Source organism: Procambarus clarkii, chromosome 14, assembly GCF_040958095.1.
Source record: "Procambarus clarkii isolate CNS0578487 chromosome 14, FALCON_Pclarkii_2.0, whole genome shotgun sequence".
In the NCBI taxonomy this organism is placed as follows: Eukaryota; Metazoa; Arthropoda; class Malacostraca; order Decapoda; family Cambaridae; genus Procambarus; species Procambarus clarkii.
Genome location: NC_091163.1, coordinates 6,803,008 through 6,826,219, shown reverse-complemented (window position 1 = coordinate 6,826,219; position 23,212 = coordinate 6,803,008). Strand labels below are relative to the sequence as shown.

General features: G+C 40.0%; 1 protein-coding gene across 14 annotated transcripts in view; it reads right to left on the bottom strand.

Moving 5' to 3' along the window:
* The window catches only part of Bruce (BIR repeat containing ubiquitin-conjugating enzyme), a 105,878-nt gene that overhangs the window by 32,572 nt on the left and 50,094 nt on the right, over nucleotides 1-23,212 (bottom strand). For 8 of the 14 annotated variants that reach the window (XM_069324304.1, XM_069324293.1, XM_069324297.1 and 5 more), the window contains 16 exons: nucleotides 21,599-22,009; nucleotides 17,770-17,905; nucleotides 17,138-17,381; nucleotides 16,427-16,540; nucleotides 15,828-15,973; nucleotides 14,901-15,024; nucleotides 14,283-14,387; nucleotides 13,832-14,099; nucleotides 9,120-9,328; nucleotides 7,338-7,524; nucleotides 6,879-7,103; nucleotides 6,026-6,135; nucleotides 4,087-4,347; nucleotides 3,808-3,928; nucleotides 1,259-1,532; nucleotides 792-1,084 (listed from right to left, as the gene is read on the bottom strand). In XM_069324304.1, the coding sequence (XP_069180405.1) occupies nucleotides 792-1,084; nucleotides 1,259-1,532; nucleotides 3,808-3,928; nucleotides 4,087-4,347; nucleotides 6,026-6,135; nucleotides 6,879-7,103; nucleotides 7,338-7,524; nucleotides 9,120-9,328; nucleotides 13,832-14,099; nucleotides 14,283-14,387; nucleotides 14,901-15,024; nucleotides 15,828-15,973; nucleotides 16,427-16,540; nucleotides 17,138-17,381; nucleotides 17,770-17,905; nucleotides 21,599-22,009 (3,228 nt within the window). The remainder of the gene's footprint in view (nucleotides 1-791; nucleotides 1,085-1,258; nucleotides 1,533-3,807; nucleotides 3,929-4,086; nucleotides 4,348-6,025; nucleotides 6,136-6,878; nucleotides 7,104-7,337; nucleotides 7,525-9,119; nucleotides 9,329-13,831; nucleotides 14,100-14,282; nucleotides 14,388-14,900; nucleotides 15,025-15,827; nucleotides 15,974-16,426; nucleotides 16,541-17,137; nucleotides 17,382-17,769; nucleotides 17,906-21,598; nucleotides 22,010-23,212) is intronic. The other 6 variants (XM_069324298.1, XM_069324296.1, XM_069324299.1 and 3 more) reach the window with 3 other exon arrangements.

Genomic DNA, 23,212 nt, shown 5'->3' with positions numbered 1-23,212 from the left:
TGGCTAACCAGAGATCATGCAATGGAAACCCTGGGCCGAATACAACACACCAAGCATCTCTGACCATTTCACAGTTTACCAGTAGCATGTACCAACATCTTACCCCTCAAAGAAAAAGAGAAGGAGGAGGAGGAGGAGTTGTAAGACTCCATAGACTTGCAAAGTGCCACCAAAGTGCCTCAAATGGTGCCATAAAAAGTCAAAATACTCGGGAAAAATGTTTGGAATGAAATACAAAAACTATTATTAGCAGCAGATGGCAGCACTAGCCAAGCAGGAGTCTGGTGGCAGGAAGAGGTAGTAGCAAGGTTCTATTATGGGGATTTGGGATATTTTAGCATTTGGAATTTTCCCATACCAATAATTTTGCTATTAGCTTTTGTGATCACTTTTTAACTATTTAAGTAAGGTTTCTTCAGTGTGTGGAGTTATACAAGTCCATTGGCTCCCCATTTTCAAGATGTGCCAGGATTGAGACAGCTTCTCCTGGTAGGAAGCAGGAAGATAACTGAGGATGCTGGATTTGGCCCAGGCACCAGTCTGTAAGCTGTCAGAGCTACCTACAGCCTCCTTCCCAAGAGACATTTTTTAATACATAATGTTCGGGCTTTTTCTAATGGAAATCACAGTAATCTTCATCTAAGACTTACCTACATAATAAAATCCATACATTACCTACCGGTATATTAAACATTTTAAATGCTTATTAAACATGTTTTCCAAAAGTTAATAAAAATATAGTAGGCCTAAAGGTAATCGTGGCAATAAAGTGTACAAGATTAGTACAATACCTGCAGGTTGTCTGAGGAGTGGGTGGGTGAGTAGCGTCATGATCAGTGTGTGGAGCAGCTGAGGGGAGAGTGCCGCCAGGGCCAGGGTGGTGGCCTCCAGGGGAGCAGAGCCAAGGAGTGCCAGATGGAGGGGCCATGGAGGCGTCAGCAACAGAGTTACACAGGCCTCCATTACTCCAGATACAGAGGCTCCAGCCTCCACTCCAACACTCAGCCCTCCCTCTACACGACACATACACTGGTTGATCAGCCTCAGCCACCACATGCTGCGATGGTCAACACCAAGTACAGTACTATTGGTAGAATTATTTTATGTTGTGAACTGTCACAGCTGCAGCTTAGCTTACATTATGTTACTTAATTCCTTTACAATAATTATATTACAAATCTCTAGTACATCAAACATGAAAGCAGTAAACATTTAATCAGTTTTTTAGATTAATGTGAAAACGGTTTTTGACACGTACCTTGCTCGATGTGGAGCGTAATCGGTAATTGCAGTTTCATGTACACCTCTGGAAGCTCCTCTAAATGTGGTGGTGCCCAGCAACTTCAGTTGAGATAAACCAAGTGTCGATGAATCCCTTGGCCGATGAAGACGAACGACAACAATGGAAGCCACAACAGGGCGGGGAAGTACTAGACGAACACGGGAGAGTCCAGCAGTACTCAGTGGTCCACTCACTGGCATGAGGTACCCACCTTCAACCCCAACCTCCACACATACAGCTGATGGGCAAGCTGTAAGAAATACAAACAATTATCTTGCATTTATTGCCAAAAATACATTTGGAATATAAAAGTAGTGAAATTTTTGTGACCAAGTAACCAGTACACTGCTTTTGCTCAAACAGCACAATATATATTACTACATTTCCACACAACAGTCATTACATGCCAGAACTTCTGATTTTAACTATTAAATTGGGCACTAAAGGGCAATTGGGAGTCAGTCACAAGCAATTTACTCCAAATTCTGCAAAAGAATTGGAAGGTACAGATTGCTCTAAAGTTAAAAAAGCTCCCTGAAATATGTACACTATCTGCAACAGGTTACATAATACATAAGTTCTCTTTTAACCATGTAATTTTTTTTTACTTAACACTTTCGCCCAGGCATGACGCAGCATTGCGTCATCCGTTTACTGTCGGTAATGCCGGGGATGACGCAGCATTGCGTCATCCACTTTAAATAATCGCCAAAAATCAGGTTTTTATCCAATTTTTTTGGGACTGGTTTTAAAATGTGCGCCGATGTCTTCCCATTTTCTTTGTTGAGCCTCGTGGCCCTCAGGTGGCTTGGCACACGCCGTGGGCCCATTGTTTTTGCTCCACTGTTGTGACCAATGTCGCCTCCCCTCGCATCTCAAACGTGTGAACATTTCGGCTATTTTCCGTGGCTATATTTCTTACTGCGGCTTTAGAAACTATCTACGCTTACTCCACGATGGATAGTGATCATGAACAAGGCCCTTCCAGGAAGAAAATTGTGAACGAAAGGCTTGAAAAGGGCGGGAATTGGGAGTGTAGCTGGAAGGCGTCTGAGCGCTCACTCGCGGAAGACGCGTGGCCCGTCTTCAACTCGTCGGCGGTTGGAGCGTGACCAGGTTTTTTATTTTATATGCTAATGTTCCTCTACAGAATTCGATTGCGAACCCATTGAGACCAAAATGAAACACCTAGGACGAAAATTGAGGGGACCAGAGTGAAAATAGTGAAAACATTTTATTGCGTTTGCGCGCTCCTGGGTAACTCGTTCGCACTTTCTCTGTTTGCTGCGGGTAATTAGCCGGGTTTTTGGAGTTTATATGCATTTAGTGCTGTAGAGAATTCTATTGCGAACACAGTGATACCAAATTTAATCTCGTAGGACGAGAATTAAGGTGACAAAGTTGAAGAGAGTACACACTTTTCAGAATTTACGCGCTCTCCCGTGACACCCTGGGACCCAAATCGCACAGTTGAGGGGTGGCGCACGGGGTACGCCAAAGTGTTAAGTACCATAAAATAACAAAAATACTGGCACTAAACAAAAATTAAAGCTTTATCAATATCAGAAATTTGTGTTTTGAATATACTGTAAACAGTTCACAAAACAAATGGACCAATATCATAATAGAACAGCTTTATTAGCCTGCATATATTGTACTATTAATAAATACTATTATGTAAGCCTACTGATTTCTTTGGTCCCTTTGATGTAATATAACATTCCATAAATGTTTTGGGGGAAAACGTAACACATCTCGATAGGCCGCAATGATGAAATAACGGAAACCTTAAAATTGACCAAAGATTAGGCTACAGTGCAATATTTGAAACTTTGGAAACTTTCAAATGTGATTGGAATATCCAGAGCAGCTGGGATATAATACCCAATAACTTTAAATTTCCTTTAAAGTAATACAATTATTTTGCATTTAATGGCAAATATCAGAAAAATGGAGCACCGAGTGTAATGAACTATTTTCTAAGCAGTCCTTCAGTAGTTCCCAGGAGCGTAAGTGTTGGTGCCATAGAGCTACTCAAAACATACCAAGCCCTCTGGTACACCTCTCATACACCTTTCATTAGTCATCTACTTTCTCTCTTAGTCAATCTGTTATTTGCCATGGACTGTAGAAATATATGATTATAAACTTGCCAATCTTAGTTTTAGATATGCTAGTGCTATAATATAACCATTATGTAGATTACCTAATATCAATACATTTACTAATATATCACCGTCAGTGTGGGAGGAAAGTAGCAACGCTCATGCCCTTTTTTTTCTCTCTTGGTTGTTCCTTGAGCCACCACCTAGTGCTCAATATCATTGCCTTGTATAGGTCTTCCCTATGCAAGCATAAACATGTAACAATTGGAACAGCTTACAAACTCTTCAACCGCACTCCCTGGAGTGTTCGCAAGACAATACTTTACTCTTGGAAAATATTAGAGGGATTGGTTCCAAATCTGCACATTAAAATGATTCTTTATGAGATAGGAGACATGGCAGAAAGTGTAAAATACTTACAAACAAGAGAAACTGTGTGGGGAAAGAGATGCACTTCGTGCAGCAGGATTGCACACGGCAAAGTCAGGTTCAGGTCCACCCAACTCTCATCCGGGTAGAAGTGATAAGACCATGGAGCACTCTGAAAGAATAGATTAAGAATAAAATAAGAAATCATATATAAAATGTAAGATAAAAATCAAGCAATGAATTACTTCTTATTAAGCTGTGACTGAAAAGACTTCTCAGCACTCAGCCTATATGTATATTATATATACAAGAAACTCTTGAAGCACATACCTTTGTTCTTTGGAATAGCTGGTTGGAATCAACAAGGACATTGGCTGGTCTTGCTGTTGGGTTACTGGAAGTTACAACAGCCAAAGGAGCAAAGTTGTAGAGACCCTCTGTCTGCTCCAAGGGCTCACTTCGTTTGTTGGAAGGTGTGTTGTGAGTTGAGGGTGGGAGAGGCGGGGCCAGGTGGTTCATGACCGCAGTAACCAAGCCCCCACGCCCGCCACCCATCATTCCCACACTGCTCACAAGGTTTTCCCACAGCATCTGTCATAACGAAAGAAAACAATATTTAAACTTTCAAAAGCATTAATTATTTTATAGCAGGATAGAATATACAAAAGTCTTGTATCAAGGTGCACATCTAAAAATGTTTTACAAATCAAATGGTAAAAAACCACCTGTGTGATTGGAGCACAGATAGCGATTAGTCATGTTCACATCATGTAGGATACATAAGCATTAAATGCCAAAGTCTAATCACCGAGTACAGGTAGCACCTCAAATGTGCTCTCTCTTTATCTACCAAAGGTTAATGTCACCCAGCATCATCACCACCACCATCACTTTCTCCATCTTTACTTAACACACAGTATATCTACCAGCTCTCATATTTCCAGACTTTTCTCTGTCTATCAGCTAGTCCCCTGTTCTCTACATCCATTATTAATCCTTTGTTATTGTTGCTATTTTCTGTACTTTTTTACCTGCAGCTTCATAAATTAGTCAACTCCACTCAAATTACCACCACACCTTAAGTCACCACCTATCTATGGTCCACCACCTCAGTGGTGGCTGTATATTTTATTTACTTGTGGTGGAAGTGAAAAAGGAAGTGGTATCTTGTTATTTCAATGTACGGTACTTGTTATATTTTCACTTGCTTTTTGCCATTTTAAACTTTTTTTTTACTTTTATAATCTAGTTGATTAGCTTTATTTTTATTACACCTGTAGTGGCAGAGTAAGACTTGCACTAGGAACACTGACCCCAGGTGTGCTCTCCATGTCCTCGATATTCAGGCATTGAACAGTATATCACTGACAGGATCTTCCATGTCACTATCATTAACTTCTTGCAGTTTCTTATTTACTTCATCGTCTGTAAGTGGTGCTAGAGAGCAAGTCACATGGTGGGGCTGTGAGCTACTGCTGCATGCACTACTCATTGAGGCCCTCATGCCAAGGATTTGTTTCAATCAAGGATCAATCCAAGGATCAGGACTTTTTTCAAGATCTTATATGTGACCTAAATACTATTCACTTTGCAATGTGCATCACCGGTCAAACAACCCTGGTTGCAATGCACAGTTGATGAGGGATGGCTTCCAGAAAACCATCATGCAATCCCCCATTAACCTTACTTGAAAAAATACAGAAGCATTCTAAATCACCAAGAGACACTTAGTCTCTCGCAACAACACCACATTAAGTATCTTTATTAATCACATCCGCCACAATAATGCATTCATCATGAAGAGTAGAATACATGGGTGGGGGGATGATGCATTTAGTAGCTGTGAAGTCACAGAAGTAACAAAACAACAATTTGGTATGGCAGACTTCCATCATCAACTTGTGAACCTGCAAATCTCACGTCACACTACTAAAATAAGTTCTGGTCCAGATTAGTTTAGATAATCTAAAATCAAAATTAAGGAGACTAAGAGGGAAATAAGAGAAATAGAGACGGGTACTGGAATGCTCAGATTTCAAAAGGAATTTATAGACCTCTATACATTTTTCAATAACTGCTGAAATAGGAGATGACTCATACTGGAAAGTATATATTTTCTTGCATGCCACCTGAAAATAAGGATGGCACATTGACCAGTGTCTTTTTCATTTGTTAGCCAAATGTAAACTTTCATAAGTTTATATAAATTTTCATAATAAAATTTTGTTTTAAATCATTGAATATGTTTGGCTAGAATGGGGTAACTGACCTTCATGCCTCCAAGTGCAGCAAACTTCTCCAGTATGGTGGGACAGTCCAGCACACGAGTGAAGAAACACAGGGCAGCTTCTGACAACAAGGGCGGGCTCCACCAACCACCTGCAAGGATTACACACAAGGATTAACAAGAGAAAGCACCAACCCATTGAGGGCTATATAGCACTTGCAAGGGATATGAGGATAAGGATTTAGGATAGGACAGAGGATAGGAATGGTGTCCAACCCCTTGGATGGCCAGGGCTTGAAGACAGCAAGAAGCAAGACTATCACTACTATCCAAGTGGTTCATCAATTTGGCTCAAAATAAAAGTAAACAAAATTATATTAAACAGAGCAAGGCAAAAACAACAGCTCTGACAATACCCCTCTAACCCCCTATCACCTCTGTGATAGCTGACCCTCTAGCCAGCTATAACAGTGTTGGTTGAACATTTTGGTATATGCATGCTAACTACCATATTTAGTATGAAAATCTATCTTAAATATCAATCTTTTTACCAGTATTTTAGATACTCAATCCCTTTGGATTGTCCAGGAAGCTTCAAAACTCTACATTGAACTACCAAACTAGTCCAAAAACATTATTTCCACTCTTCAGGTTCAGAGAATGCTGAAGTTACTTTGGCTGCACAAAATGCTCTTTAACTCTTGTCTCGAAAATTAATAGTATACTTCAAACTACAGAACTTCTTCCTCTCACTGAAGTCCCTAATCCAAGTCACAGCAAGAAATTTGTCTCGGCAGGTACTTTTATCGCACGACTAGTTTTTATCATTAGGCTCCCACTGAAGTGCTGCCTAGTTTCATATCTAACTGAGAATTGCATCAACATGCCAACTAACCTGGAGTGATGAAGGCAATGACAGGTCTGAGGATGAGCTCTGGTGCCGTAGCTTTGGTGTTGAGTGTGAGCAGGAGCTGATAGAGTGCATCGGTGAGGGTCTCCCCAAGGCACAGCTTCTCTGACACCTCTCCGCTCACCGTACCCAACAACATGGATACGCTGCTGCCTTCACACGCCGATACAGACTTCAGCAGCAGCTGCATCGTTTCTCTATTTTGTAATACTGAAGAAAAAAACCAAGCTCAGTATCCAGTATAATTACAGTATCAAATAACATTATGAACTAGAAACCAACAAACTTTTCACAAGGAGGATGGATAAAATATATGTTTAACAATCACCTCTACAAATACTAGATAATTTTGTTAAATAACAATAATGCAAATAAATGATATAGTAATACTGTTGAAATAAAACAGTTTCAAGGCATTTGTTAATTCAACACTAAGCAATTGACCTGTATCTGCCAGGCAGACCACACTGTTGGGTGCAGCATGAGAGCAGGTCTGTGGTGTGTGCATTGCTTTATGCTCATCAGTTTGGCTGGAGCTGGCATCGGATCGCTGTTGCTCTAGCTTGCTGGAATCCGTCAGGGACCCTCCACCATTTTCCTCAACTTCAAAGATTGCTCCTCCAGTGCGAGCCTATGGATTATCATTGTATTATGCAGTGTTTTGTCAAAATAATAAAGAACCAAGACTGCCGAGATAAACTCCCACTTCAAATGTAAACAGCTTCTTAGAAAATGCAATTCTTAGAAACAAAGAACTGACATGACAATCACAATATAAAAAAATGTACATTAAAATCACTGAATACTTTTTAAATACAATTTTATCCATATCTGTAATTATTAACAGAAAACCTCAATTGAGAACTGATGCATCACTAAAATATTTCACCGATAAAAAAGTCCAAAAGAGAACACGTACTGCAATTAAGTTTAACATTACAGATAGCATGGTAATAACATAATAAAGAAATAACACCATTTTCTGCTTATCCTAGAGACAGCTGCAGGTGTATGTTTATGTACATCTCCTCTCTCAAATTGAGCTCATACAGCAATTCCATGTATGCAGGGTTACCTGATAGCATGTTTTGTGCCAGTAATAACACTGTTTACTTGCCAGTCCTTACTCAGTTGGCCCAGTAGTCGTTTTCTTGTTGGGGTTAAGCAAGTTAGTACACTGCTGTCTATGGCACACCAGACATTTTTGTCACTTATTTTTGTCCTGTCCAGCCATTTGTTATACATTGATAACTTTATCTAGACTACTGCATGCTCGAGGATCACCTCATATGTAAAAATTGTATGAAATGATACAACACAAGTTCTACCCTACATTCAGAATGAAACACCACTTCAATCCTCACATCTGTAATATGATGCAAACTTCTTATGCATTTTATACCCATCTTATTTATAGTTCATGGCATTCAAAAACTGTATTTCTGGGATGAGCTGATCAGTAATTCCCAAAGTTTGTGTGTTGATACTCAAGGAGCAATACCATCTTACAAACCAAGCATCTAAGACTACCTCCTGCCCTACCAGTGCCAGAGACCAGATTCTGCCCGTATAACAGAGGGGCAGGGGAACTTTAGGGTGTCTTAAGACACCACACACTGTAAACAAAACAGTGCCAAATTGGCTGAAAGAGAAAGAAATGGTTAAAGTTATACCATTACAACTCTCAAAACTATCCGAGACAACCAAAATACCACCTCACTACTACTGCTACTACTCCTGCCAGCCATCAGCTGGACGTACTAGTAAACAATGGGTATGGAATCACCCAGTCCTTCATTTTCTTGCCTTTCTTACCTCAAAATCTCACCTAGTTTTGCTTGAGGCCTGTTTTGGTGATAACTAGTACAACATAGTGAGCTAAGTTACATGACTAAAAATATGCTTATAAACCCATAATAATAATAATCTAGTAATACTATAGACCACAAAGTCACACACTAACATTAAAAGGGATCATTTTTTTTATTTAAGCCTTTGACCAACTGGCATAGGATTGGTTGTAATGGCATTTCTAATTTGTTATTCCTACTCTATCAAAGCAAGACTAGTGCTGTACTCTCAAAAGATGGACAATAAAATCTTTAGATAATGCAGAGCAGTTTCAATCTTCCAAATTAGATTTTCCCAAGAATGAACTGGGAAGATTTAATGTCAGTAAATATTTTCTGAGAAAAGAAGGAACTACCTTTGGAGTGCATAACTTACCTGGGCTGGGCTGACAAGTGGTGTTTGAGACAACTTGCGGGAGAGATTAAGAAGAGAACAAAGCAGAGCAAGGCGAGATGGTGCAGGACCTTGACGACCATCTGAACCCAGAACAGAGGCAAACAAACCTCCCAACATATTTGCATTCTGGTTAGTTGCTCCATATGTGACTCCCTCACTTGACATAAGGTGCCCATGAACCAAGACCACTGAAATTATTAAAAATTAAATATATTTAGAAGAAGGTAGGCAGGCAAGAGAGGGGAGTGGACAGTTAACTAAGTACAGCAAGAGAAAATACACAGTGGAACCTCGGTACCCAAATTTAAATGGTTCTAAAAGACTGCTTTTCCCTATAAGGAATAATGAATATTGGATAAATCCATTCCAGACCACAAAAAATATGCGTATGAATAAATTAAATGCAAATATATTCTCCCTTTACCTGCACTTAGGAGAGTTAATGGCATATATGGAAGGTGGAGAGGAAGAAGAGAGATGTTATTGTTTAGCAGGGGAGTTCCCTACCATAAACACTTCTGGTAACTGTGCTTCTGGGGTTCTCTCTCTTTTCTGTCTTTATTTCAATCTTGAAACTCATTGGATGCTTTTCTTACAAGAAACTTGTCCTTTAGGCATACCAAACTCAGAAGCAAGAGCAGACATGCAGGCATTACTTTCATATTTTGCTACGAGTTCTTTTATCATCTCAATCATGATTCTAACTAATTTTCTTTTCGTTTTGCTCTTATCACTATCAGTTTTAGGTGCCATGTTGACTTATTTATGCTAAGAATATTAAATATATCCAAGAAAACACAAGAAAGTTTACAGATAAGTTTAGTGGGGGTTTGCACTGAATGACAGCTACTGGCAAACTGACTGTTACATGTTTACGTTTGAGTGCTGAGCAAATGGTCGACTACCAAGCATGAACACAGCTTTCAAGTACCAAATTGTTTGAGTTGGGAGTCGTTCGAGTACCGCAGTTCCTCTGTATACTGTGATGTTCTCTGCAGTATATTTCAGGTTTTATTCAAGATGCATTCCCACACACCTCAGGTTAAAATGATTAGCATAAAATGTAGTTAAGGATCTTGCAGAGAAAAATAAGATGCAGTTAGAAACTTAGACAAAAATATTAAATAAAGTACAGGGAGTCTACAACTTACAAATGCGACACATTCCAAGAAGGCATCCATAAGTTGACCACTTGTAACTTGGTACAAGATTTTCCACAAGTACAATGCTATAAAACGAAGAGACATTCCCAACCACCAAAAATAAACATGTACAAAAATTTGGGGGAAAATAATACACAGTGTAACCTGTATATGAGACCAACCCTGATTCATTGCAACTGCACATAGCATCTGGAAGGCATTTATGAGATGCAATTTAATAAAAAAAAAAAAAAAACGACTAATTTCTTCAGCCGTTTCTTTTTTTTCATGTTGCTTCAATCTACGAAAATCAATAAAACATTAATTGGAGCCATATTCAGCGAGTTACTATTCATACCCTAATATTTCCCACACTCTATGGGCTGATTTCACTTACTGCAATATTAATTTCAACCTAGCATAGACAGGACAACTACCAGAAGAACCTGTCTGTATAAAGATTTCATCCTATCCAGCATATTTTCCCAACACCCCAGCCTTGAATCTTCTTTTTCAAAGGAAGAAAGCCCATAGTTTAGTGAACGAAAAACACTGCAACTTGAAATAAAAAACAAACCATAGAATTTGGTTTTAAATACCCTCAATATCTTTCCCAAGACTCCAACTTTTTCTTGTGATGCTGTGCCCATCTGTGAAATTCATTAAAAATGTGACTGGAGCCATATTAATGAAGTTACCATTCATGCCCTAATATTTCCCATGCTCTATGGGCTATGCTCACTGAGCAAAATTTAAATGTTAGCCTAACATACGATGGGGAACTTTCTGGGACATGGGGGGGGGGGGGGGGGGGCAGAGATTGGTGGGCAACCCATAAGGGTCACTGGCTTCTTTTCTGCTAAAATGAATCTTGTTAATAGAGTGGCACACCTCCAAAACTCATTTTGTGCAATCCTACTTTTTCCCCATGAACTATAAACAACATTTACAGAATTAAATCTTACTTTACTTTAACCTTTTTACTTTAGTTTACTTTAACCCATAAAAAAATCCTGGTATTGTTTCCTGATTGCTTACTATGTAAGTGGCATTATCATCACAAATGTTACAATGCCATTGCGGTAATTTAGTACCGAATAAAATTTCATTATAGTTACAGATGTTTTCCGATCATGTTCTATACCGAGCCAATTGACGATTAGTTGACCATAATAATAACGGAACTGCAGAAGGCCTATTGGCTAACACGAGGCACCTCCTATCTATTTCCACCCAAACTCCTACATAAACTCATTCACATGAGTGAGTTTGGATAGATATAAATAGCAGCTGCCTTGTCTGCACCAACAGGACCCTTGTAATTTCCTTAGTTCTTATTTATATATCCACGGTACTGTACTTTCATTGTAAGCCTAAATACATTATCTTTATAGAAATGTACACAATCCACATGAACTAAAAACAGTGATGACACTATCGCAGAAACATCCAAGGTCATCTCCCACATGCTGCTGCCAGCAAGATGCACGATATGGTTGAGTGCACCACCCACCAACCTTCTACAGCTTGCCTAACCAGGAAATATGTAGATATTTACTTGATTTCCACTTTTCCTTACATTATGCACTTATCATTCTTAAAGGAGAAATATTTTGTTTAATCTTTGCACCTGGGGGGACGTGTGCGGATATCCAGTGCCACACATACGGGTTAAATTCAACTTGCCACACAATGGATATCTACCAGCAGAACATGACTGTGAATGAGATTTCATCACCACCATTTTCTCCCACACAGTAGCCTGCGAACATGTGCAATGAACATGTGCAAACTAAACTGTATTGGTTCATCATTTATTGTTTTGTTACTAGGGTAATGAGTCATCTCTTCCATGGTTGGGTGCATCGCCAACACTTTTTCTTATCTGCCATTATTAATAGTATTTTCCTCCATAAACATTTGGAATAACACAGAGAATGCACAGCGAGTCTAAACTGGACATGAGCATACTGCTGACTGATGTAGTGTGGGTCAGTTACGTGGCACTCTAGGCCATGTGGACATTGTTGTTGTGCACACAATAGCACCAGTGTTTGTATTATGGAGGATGACAGCTGGTTCCAATAACAGATCCAGATATAAAAAAATGAAAGGTCATTCATAAGATTAGATGTTCATAAGTTAGAGAACCCCCTGTATATAAAATACTGAACTGTAAAATTTATAGCTTTGACACATTGAAGAGAAAAGCAGACTGTGTGTGGTGGATAATGTTTTCCCGGAGAGGACTTAAATGGGAGAGGGGTGAGGTCAGGGCCATCTTGACAGCATTGTAGGCCCCTGGCTAAAGCAATGTACTGGAGCCTCTACCCCAGATGATGGGACCCGCCCATCTGTTCAAAAGCTGGATTACCATCAGTTACGCACAAATTATTTATATTATAAATATAACTTGAAAACGGATTTAAATCCCAGGCCTTTCCAGGGAGAACTTGAGTAGTAATCCACTGTGCCAAGAGATCGCTCAGGAACAATATGGCAGCGTGGGCTCCCATCGACAGACCCCTCACATCGAGGAGTAAGTCCTATACACTACCCATATACATTTTCAAAAGTCGAAAAACGGTTGATTGACAGTTGAGAGGCGGGACCAAAGAGTCGAAGCTCAACCCTCACAAGAACAACTAGATGAGTAGGGGTATGCTGATGGAGACCCCCAAGTTTGTCACTGGGGTGACAGCAATGATCATTTGTCTCATTACCTTCAGGTACACAAATTGGCATGCTGTGATTATGCTTTTTTGGCAGAGCCTTTTTTGTCAGATCTATTATCCCAAAACATCCCTCGCTACACAGAGAACCAAATTGTGGTCCTGGCTAATAGTAGGCAAGGGTAGTAGGGGTCTCGAACCATTCCATAATCTCGAGTTGTCGCAATTTACAAAAATTATATACTATACTGTCTGAACCTAATTTAACCGAGGACCCACAAATAGAAAGTGGGAGAGCCTGTCAATTTAGTTAGCTACTATGATTTACAGTACAGTACATGACATTTTGGCTGGTTGAGATTTATACTTCAAAATGTGATGTACTGTTCGAGAGGACAGATTGCTCAAAGCGGTCTGGAGTATTTTTCCATGGAATTGTTTGACCAGTGCTTAGCGTTGGGGAGCTACTGAGGGGGCAGATACAGAATGAAATAGAAAAAGAATGATTAATAGCCAAACTCAAGACAAACAAACAATAGGTGACCCATCTCCCCTATGAGACACGAGCAGCTTGGGCACACTTGAGAGCCACCTAGCTTGTGTACACCACTGTAAGAACTTTGCCAAATACTAGACCCGTACTGCACTTTTGAGTCATTACAGAAAACCCTAGTAAACGTTCAGAGCTTCAACCAAATATCTGCCCTTCAGGGATGCGACACATTCGGATAAAAGATGGTCAATTACTGTATGATTATACTCGTGCTTTTATCTGTAATGTAGACATAAATGTGGATTTTTTTTTTTTAAATAAAATGTCTATTCTAAACTTATATCACTGGATTTTGTCAAGAACATTGACTACAACTCCACTCACCTGTGGAGTTAATGATGGCTAATGGAACATGCATACGATCCATTCCATCGTAATGCATAGACAAGAGGGTCCCCAGCAGACAGCACTGTGCGTCCAGAGGTCCCATAGATAATGATATGGCTCCCTGACACTCCAGAAGACGTGCAACTAAACTAAGAAGAGCATATTTCAGAGTAGTTCCAGGCACGCTCGTCACACTCATCACATCACACCTCACACGAAGGCGAACCAATAGATCTTCCAAGAGTCCAGTTACTGTGCTGCCAACCTAAAACAACATTGAGTAAACACACAAATCATATATTACATTAATTATAGAAATTAGCACAAAGGGTACTGTATATTTCAACAACTTTCAGAAGCATGTGCTTTTTTGATTCTCAGCAATAAAATATTTGAACATTGCCGTTATAAAACAAGTACTTCAAAACAAAAAGCTTTTTTTACATACAACGTCGCTTCTCATGTCAGATCCTGTAGCGCAAGATCCAGTCAACAGCTTTTGTAATGTTGTGGTGAAGTTAACATCGGTTACAATAGTTATTGCCATCCCACTCTGAAAACACACGTGTATATTTATATATATTATCCTCTCCTTAGCTTTAGTATTTAATCAAACACCATTAGGCATTGATTGCAGACTCTCAAGGATAAGGATGTGATATTCCCACTGATGACAATGTGAGGTGTGGTTGTAGTGATGAGGCTGCAAGGTGCTTCATCATGAGAACATGAAGCATGTCCAGTGATGATATTAAGACTGTGGATGGGGGCTGTTCAAGGATGGGATGTTGCACATGCCAAACTTGCTAATATGTGGGAAATTGTCCCTTGGGTACAAAGGAGGATACTTAAGAGATTATAACCTCCCCCAAAATACATACAAATATGAGACAATAATATGAATGCCAATGGCAGAGACTGCTACTCAGAAAACTATTCCTTCATTAATCTAAGACTAACTTTTGTAACAAACTTTAAGGCAGACATTGTCATCACTTTCACCACTGAGTAAATCAATTTAGCCTGATCTTCTTGTTGGAAAAGTACTTGTGGCACTGGCACTCACCAAATCAATATGATCGTACTGTTCTGCAGTAGTGGGAGGTAGTGGGTCCTGGGGCGTGTGATTACAGCAGAGTGTGAGTGTCTGTAGCACCAGGCACCAGCACCGCATGCTCACACTACCACTTCTGTAACAATTGAAATTTGTTAAATACATAAGAATACAAAAATTATAATAAGGGTGATTTTCAAAAAATAGCTTTTTACTTCTTACTCATCCCCAAAAAATCTTCTCATCATACTAATGCAGATGATGAGTCAAAATAACGTTTCCGAAGATATGATGACAAAACTACACACCAGAAGATGAAGAGACAACGACATTTCAGTCAGTCGTGGAGTCGATGTCAAGTCGATTGTGATAATGGTCCAGGACGGACAGAAACATTGTTGTCTTTTCATCTTCTGGTGTGTGGTTTGGTCATCAACATACCTACAATGTCATTACTCAACACCCAGTAGTCATAAAAGTGCAGTGCCCCCCACACAAAATAATAGCTAACTAGTCAATTATAGCATCCATTAACTCTTACACTTTAACTACTTTCTACAGAGATTGTTACACAAGATATAAGAGCATTCTGCCAGTTACATATATGTTCATTGCTACTAGAGAAAGTCTTTCTCTAGTAGGTTTTTATCACCTAAGGTTTTTTATCACCTAATAAGACTATCTACTAGAGAGAGTCTTTCTCTAGTAGATAGCCTTATTTTATTTTGTCAGTCATTAAACAGATAAATTTGAAAAAGTATATGTTATAATTTATGAAACTTTTGTTAAAGTTCCTGCCAAAATAAGAATACTCATCATATTCACAAGGAAACAATCTTAGCATTAAGGAGAATTAACAACAATACCAGCACATTTCCTGACCTTGAGGACTAACTCATGACCTAACCCCAGTGGTCAAGTTGCATGCTACAGGCTTACCTGACGACCGCCGCCAGCAGTGCCGATATGGCCCTGGGCGTGAGGGGTACAGTGGGTGCGATGGAAGGCGTGTACTTCCCACCGGCCAACTCCAGGTTAATACTGAGCCACAGTCCCAGTACTGACTCCACGTGACTACCATCAAACTGCCAAATTTTACACATTTAAATAAATATAAATCAAGGAGATTTTGACCTATGCCAGTTACACGAAGTACAAATAGAGATTATTTCTCAAACTGTATTACAGTATACAAAAAGTTATAGTTAGAAATATTTATTTTCAAAGCATTTACTCATACACAAACACTAGTGTATGTGCATGTTTAGAAACTAGTCATGTACACCTTTATTCTATACACCTACATTTGCAGGCGATGAGTCACAATAACGTGGCTGAAGTATGTTGACCAGATCACACACTAGAAGTTGAAGGGACGATGACGTTTCGGTCTGTCCTGGACCATTCTCAAGTCGATTGTCGACTTGAGAATGGTCCAGGACGGACCGAAACGTCATTGTCCCTTCAACTTCTAGTGTGTGGTCTGGTCTACACCTACATTATTGTATTATTTCCTATTTACATACTCCTTGTCCTACCTCCATAGAAAGGTGAAGCAAAATTTTCTGGAACACATCAGTGAGGAGTTGAACACTAGCAGAGAGGTCACCAGGACCACACACCTCAGTGTCAGCCCACATCCCACTGGAAACCTGTTGGCGAGATTCACCATAATTATTTCCATCTCTCTTACATTTGTTGATGAAATATCTCACTGATGGAAGGTACAGTTGCCAGTAATTGGCCACTTAAGAAAAAAAGTATTTATCTAAAAACTAACACCATAATCTTGTTTGTAAATTAAAAATAAATTGAGATACTAATTAAAATATTACATAAATAGGAATATAAGAATAAAGGGAATAACAATTAGTCCATGTATGGCAACTGTTATATGTATCCAGCTAAACTCACACACAGTCTATGTTTAATCTATGCTTCAAACAATTCATCAAACCATATCTATTACCCTGAGGATTGTTTCATAAAGCTTCTGCCCTATTTGCAAACCAGCGATTAAATAATTATTTTCGTAATTATTAATGAGCAAAAGGTGTAAGAGAAAGCTTAAGTAAAGGTCAAGGAGAGTAATTATTAAGGACTGGATTACATGGCAGGACAACATTTTACACAAATCCCTCCTTCTCCGAGGAGATTGGAGGAAATTTGGCTGGACCCTGACCTCTTAGACAAATTAAACAAACTACTTCATATAAACATTTATGTAGCCAATTGTTGAGTGAAACTACCTTCAATGGGGCTGTGACTGCTAGACTGAGCCTGGAGGTGTGTACTGCTCCCATCATGTGCAATCTTAGCTCCGACAACAGTGACACTCCGGCCTCCAGTCTGGCATCGACCGCTGTGGAATGGTCCATGCCCGGGTGTGCACTGCTCAGCGGCCCGCTCACCAGGTCCCCAATACGGGAATCTTTTCCAGCACGAGAGGATGACTGATTGGGAAGTGGAGGCGGCGGGTATGGTGGAGGAAGGCTGTGACAAAATTAATACATGTTTAATTTCTCTGCCCCACCACTTCAAAGTGGAAAATAAGCTAACAATAATGTATGTACGGATTAACTTTTCTGAATGATCAGTCTTCAAACAATGCTGTAATGCCACAATATATATAAAAAAAAGTATGACTATTTTCTCTGAAAATATTTTAGGCTGAGCAACTATGTAACATTTTCTTCTGTAGCTAGATGACAGCTTCTACCTGCCCAAACTCCTGCCAAAGGATCTGGATAAATGTTGCAGAATGTAGAAACTATTTTTCAAAGAATTCAATAAAGCTTGCTTAACTAAGTGAAAAATTACCTTTGTCAAGGAAGAACTGCTATCACAGCCAAAGGATTAAAAATAAATCTACAAAACTTACTTGGACATGGCAAGTTCTATTGATGTGTAGGGATGGTTGCCTGACCCAACAAAACAAGGCTGCATATCTGCAAGGTATTCTCCAATCATGTCTTCACTCTCAGAGCTATCTTCAAGATCCAGGAAGGAGTATTTGCCTGAGAAAAAGAGAGAGAGAGAGAGAGAGAGAGAGACTAATAATGGCTAAACAAATATATAATGCTGTTAACACACAATAGAACAAATTTTAATGTATAAATATGGTTTACATTTTGTACTTTTCTTAAGCACAACAGCCACCACCATCATAAGGTTCCCCACTTTAATGGGCTTCTCTGCCACCCAATTACACCAGAAGATGTGCAAGTAGGGATGAAGAGAAGCACACATGCCAATTTCAGATAAATAGATGAATGAATTGATTGGTTGTGGATGGATGACTACAGGTATGTGGAAGAATGAACAGATAGGCAGATTAGTGGATACCTAGGTAAGCAGAATATGGACAGAGAAGAGTGGATGATGCAACACATCGAAGGATAGATGGATAGTTGTGAAAGACTGAATTGATAGAGGGATGGATGGGCATGAATATATAGATGGGTGGGTGTATGGAAAAATAAATGACTGAAGACAAGAATACATGGGAGGATGGAATCAGGAATTAGAGAATAGTAAATGGATAGGATGGATAGATGTATAATTATCCAAGTTTAGTAACAGGATATCAAATATTTTTTGGGCACCTTTGTTTCCATAGCATGAATCTATGACCTCTTGTTCTTCAAGTTGTAGGTTTCAAAAATTCTTCTTTGTCAATTCCCATTACTATTTTGTATGGAGTGATCACATCACCTCTTTTTGTTCTATCTTCTAGCTTTGGCATATTTAACATCTCTAGCCTCTGCTTGTAGCTCTTGCTTTTCAGTTCCGGAAGCCATTTCGTAGCATGTGTCTGCACCTTTCCTAGTTTACTGATTTGAGCACCATACAACTGCTGCATATTCCAATTTTGGTCTCAAAATTTATGAACAGTTTTTCAGTCTTCCTCCCTTCCTTGTTTATCAGTTCGTTGGGGGTGTTTTACCTGCTCCAGAACCAAGATGTGAGCTGATGGAGGACCAAGCCTCAGGCATCCTGGTAGCCACATCCAGAACTAATAGATTCTAGCTAGTTTCATGTCGGTCAGGTCTTCCTGGCTCTTTAAACCTTAAACTACTACCATCACTCTCAAGTGATAGGCATAATTGCTACAAATGCCTGTTGGAGACCAGATGTGGGTTCTCTCTTTCGAAGTGCGGAAAGCCTCTGTTGCAGAAATAGGACGAAAAGCATCTTTTTCACAGCATGATGAGGTGTGCTAGGGGCTCGTTTGCCAAATATTATGTGCCTTGCAATATAAAGTCCACCATCCCACCAAATTTTATGTTGTCATCATTCAACAGAGAGATTTCTTAGGATATTTTACCATATTGGAAAAAATCCTGAAAACCTTAGTTTCTGTCCTGGGCCTTAGCAAGATGGGTACCATGCCTGGTGCATCACCATCCACTGGCTTATGTCCATGCTAGAAACCCCTAAGGCAAATGCAAAATTACAAGGACTTGCATGGTATGGACCTGGAAGATCTTAGTGATGAGGAGGAATATATATTATAAATATTTAACATTAATGGCCCACTCACAGAAGTACAGTGAACAGTTATTCTTAAGATCACCCTTACTGAAGAAACACACAAAGAACAAGAAACAAAAACAATTGCAAGGGTCATAGTGATGATATAAAACAGCAAATAACTGCAAACGATTCACCCACAAGTTAGGTTGAGACCCACTAGTTACAGCTGGCTATCACCAGATGGCAGTGTAACTGGAAGCTGTCAGTTTCTCATGTCAACTATCCTCAGTCCAGAGCCTAAACAAACAAACTGATGCACCTGCAAGAGAAGTATATATAATATATATAATATATTATAGCTTGAAGAGTATGATGTCTTACTGAAGGCCAATGCTAGAAAAAGTTGTCAACCTTTCCCCTCAATGACTGTCAGTGGAAACAAGTCACTCTTCCTGTCAGACTCGGCAGCCTGAGTGTCCGCACTCCCACCCAAATTGCTGTCCCAGCCTTCCTGTCTTCCTCCTCAGCATCAGGTGACCTGGTCAAAGCAATTCTACCCGACGACCTGGGTGACTCAGCAGGGATACATGACCCCCACTACAGGGAATGCAACACAAAGTGGGGTTACCATGGCAGACACTGCACTCAGACCAGTCATGTTGAAAGCCAAGAAACAATCACCCTGGGACAGCCCCATTGTAGACAAAGAAGCCACAGCTTTGCTGGAGGCAGCAACAACCCCCCAGTGATCGTGCACGCCTCACAGCTGTGTAGGCCCCCATGCAGGGGACTTCCTTTTAGCAGTAGCTATGTCTGCAACAGGAACACGTCTTGATCCGAAGCAGCTCCGTACTACAATCGCTCTCAGCCTTGCTGCCCCTATTCACACTGTTCATAGATGTATTTGCAGCGAAGCAGATGCAGACAAATATGGTTTGCATGGCCTGCACTGTGGAAAATCAGGCGGTTGGCACTCACAACACGACAAAGTCAATGACATTTAGAGAAGCCTTGCCTCTACCCAGTATCCAGCAGAGAGAAAGCCTCGCAACTTATTGAACCGTAACTCGTTAGCTATTCTGGCCGACCAGATGGAATCATACTACACCTTTGGAAAAATAGCAGACAATTGGTGCGGGATTATACTTGCGTATCCACCCTGGCAGCCACATACATCAACCTCTCTGTCAGCCAAGCAGGAGCTGCAGCGACACACAGAAAGAGACAAGTCAACCAAGTACAGGGAAATAGATCACCAGTACAACTTCGTTCTAATAGGAGCCAAGACCCTTGGTCCATTGGGAGTGTGTGCAAGGAGGTTTCTTAAGGATCTTCGTTCCATGCTTATTGAAGCTACAAGGGACCTTAGAGCGGTGAGTTTTCTCTTCCACCGCCTCAGTAATTCAGACGGGCTAATGCCCACTGCATCCTCAGTTCCTGCCCGGCATCGGAGAATTCAAAGAAACCTACAGCCTCTAGGAAACAAACTTTCCTTAATTTCCTCTTAATGTCCACTTTCTGTAACCATAAGATATGTAACTTAACTATGAAACTGTGTATAATAAAGTGTACAACAAATAATAACAAAAAAGGGGTGGTAGAAGTGAACATTCATACGTATTTAGAGTTAAATAGCAAGTTTTTCTCTGAATGCTCTGTATTCCCTTTTCCAAGGCTATGGGTCCCTACAATTGCACCAGAGGTGCTACCGCAATATTTATTTATTTAGACTATAGACGCGCGCGCACGCGCGCGCGCACACACACACACACACACACACACACACACACACACACACACACACACACACACACACACACACACACACACACACACACACACACTCACACACACACACACTCACACACACACACACTCACACACACACTCACTCACACACACACACACTCACACACTCACACACTCACTATCTGAATGTACAATATGTCTCCATTTATAAATTTCAAGTATTATCTACTTTCCTCTTTGTCTGCCACATGTTTATGTACCCAGGAGTATGACAGCTACATGTACAGAAAGTCACTAGTCAAGTGTGCAAGAAATCAAGCACTTTGAACGTCAACACACGTGCAAACGTGCTATTCAGCTACATTGCTGAATAGTCTTACTTAATAATAAAACTAAAGGTTCTATCACCAACATACTCGTGCTTCCATACAAAACTGTGAGACACACAAAGGGGTACTCAGCTTAAAGATAAATTTTTAGCTTACCTATAACATTACTAAGCAAGTTACCTGGAAGATCTTCCTCCTCCAGTGCACTGTAGTGAGCCGTAGCCATGCTGACCACAGGCGGGCTCAGCGGGGTAGCCGACTGATCAGCTTGGCAGTTCTGGGTGGCCACGCAGGCCCCAATGGGTGAAGAGCCATCTTGGGGAGAACCTCCACTCCCCTCCCCAGTTGTGCCACTGGTTGTGGCGAGCGCTCCATTTGCCAACACTCCGGCTGAAGATGTGCCCGACAACATGACGCCTGAAGGGCCTGCACAGGATGAGGTGCCAGACGGCCCCGCTCCACAAGCACCGGCACTGCTTCTGGCAGCATCCACAACAATCTCAAAAGTGTCTACTTCTTCCTTGTGTTGATCTGTGTTTACTACCACATTGCCATACAGACGTTCACCTGAAAAGCAAAATTAAAAATAATTTATAATGACATTGTACAGTACATGGAAATTATTATTATGATTGAAAGTATTTTGTTTGCCTTTTTTTGTAAACGAGACTAATGTAATTTAATCATTTAATTAAAATCATTAAAGTAAAAGGATGAAGAACTGCCTCCCTGGCTGCCTATTCCAAAATTTCATAATACAAATTTTATTACAAAATTCCTAAATTATAATGTCAACTTTTTTGTTCAAATTGATAGGTACATATATGGAAGCAATTAAAAATGTTCACTTTCATTACTTCCCTGTAATTGAGCTGTTTAAGTGACTGACACATCACTAAGCAACAGCATATATCCAGCATAAGTCAATTGACAAGTTATTTTGACCCTTCAACTAAGAACCTCATTTATACAGTACGCCTATATGACATAACAGACATATCTGCATACCAATTTGAAATAATTCTCCTAATCCAGTCTCAAGACATTTCTCTTCCAAAAATGCAAAAAATTTACTCTAGAAAATAACTTTTGTTACATCTCCATGACCCCGAAGCCTTCCTTGCTCCCAGGAGCTCCTATTATAAGGTGTGTGGCTATAGCAGAAGTTTCTTAAGGAGGCTGCATCATCCCACTCTTCGCTTTCAAGACACTGGCTGTATCATATGATCCCTTTATTTCAACTCTGTTCACCCTTTTTGCTAAATGATTCTCAGGCATTCTACTAACATGCCCATACCACCACATGTGTTGTACGTCACCCACTCCACAATTCTACATTTGAATCCCTCCCCACTTTCACTCATACTACATATTTCTTACATAATTCATCATCATAACAAGCCACGTACTTTCACCAGCTGCTTTTCTAAACAAAATTCAATGAGAAAATATTTGAAGCAGGGCAACAGAATCTAGCCCTGTGACAAACATTTTCTCAGATACCTAACACAAACAAAAATGGGTTATAGAACTTGTAACCAGTGGGCAAACACTGCCTCAGTTTATGAAGCACTTTTATGAACATACACAAACACTTGACATTTTAAGTTAATACAAAGAAGACCTCCCACGATATCACAAGGAACCCAGTATACAAACATAATAAATAAATTTCACAAAGACACATCACGAAGAACTTGGTTACCAGGGAAACCTTAAAAAGTTCAATAAAGTTTTGAATCCAAGCAAACCAATTATGCAATACAAAAT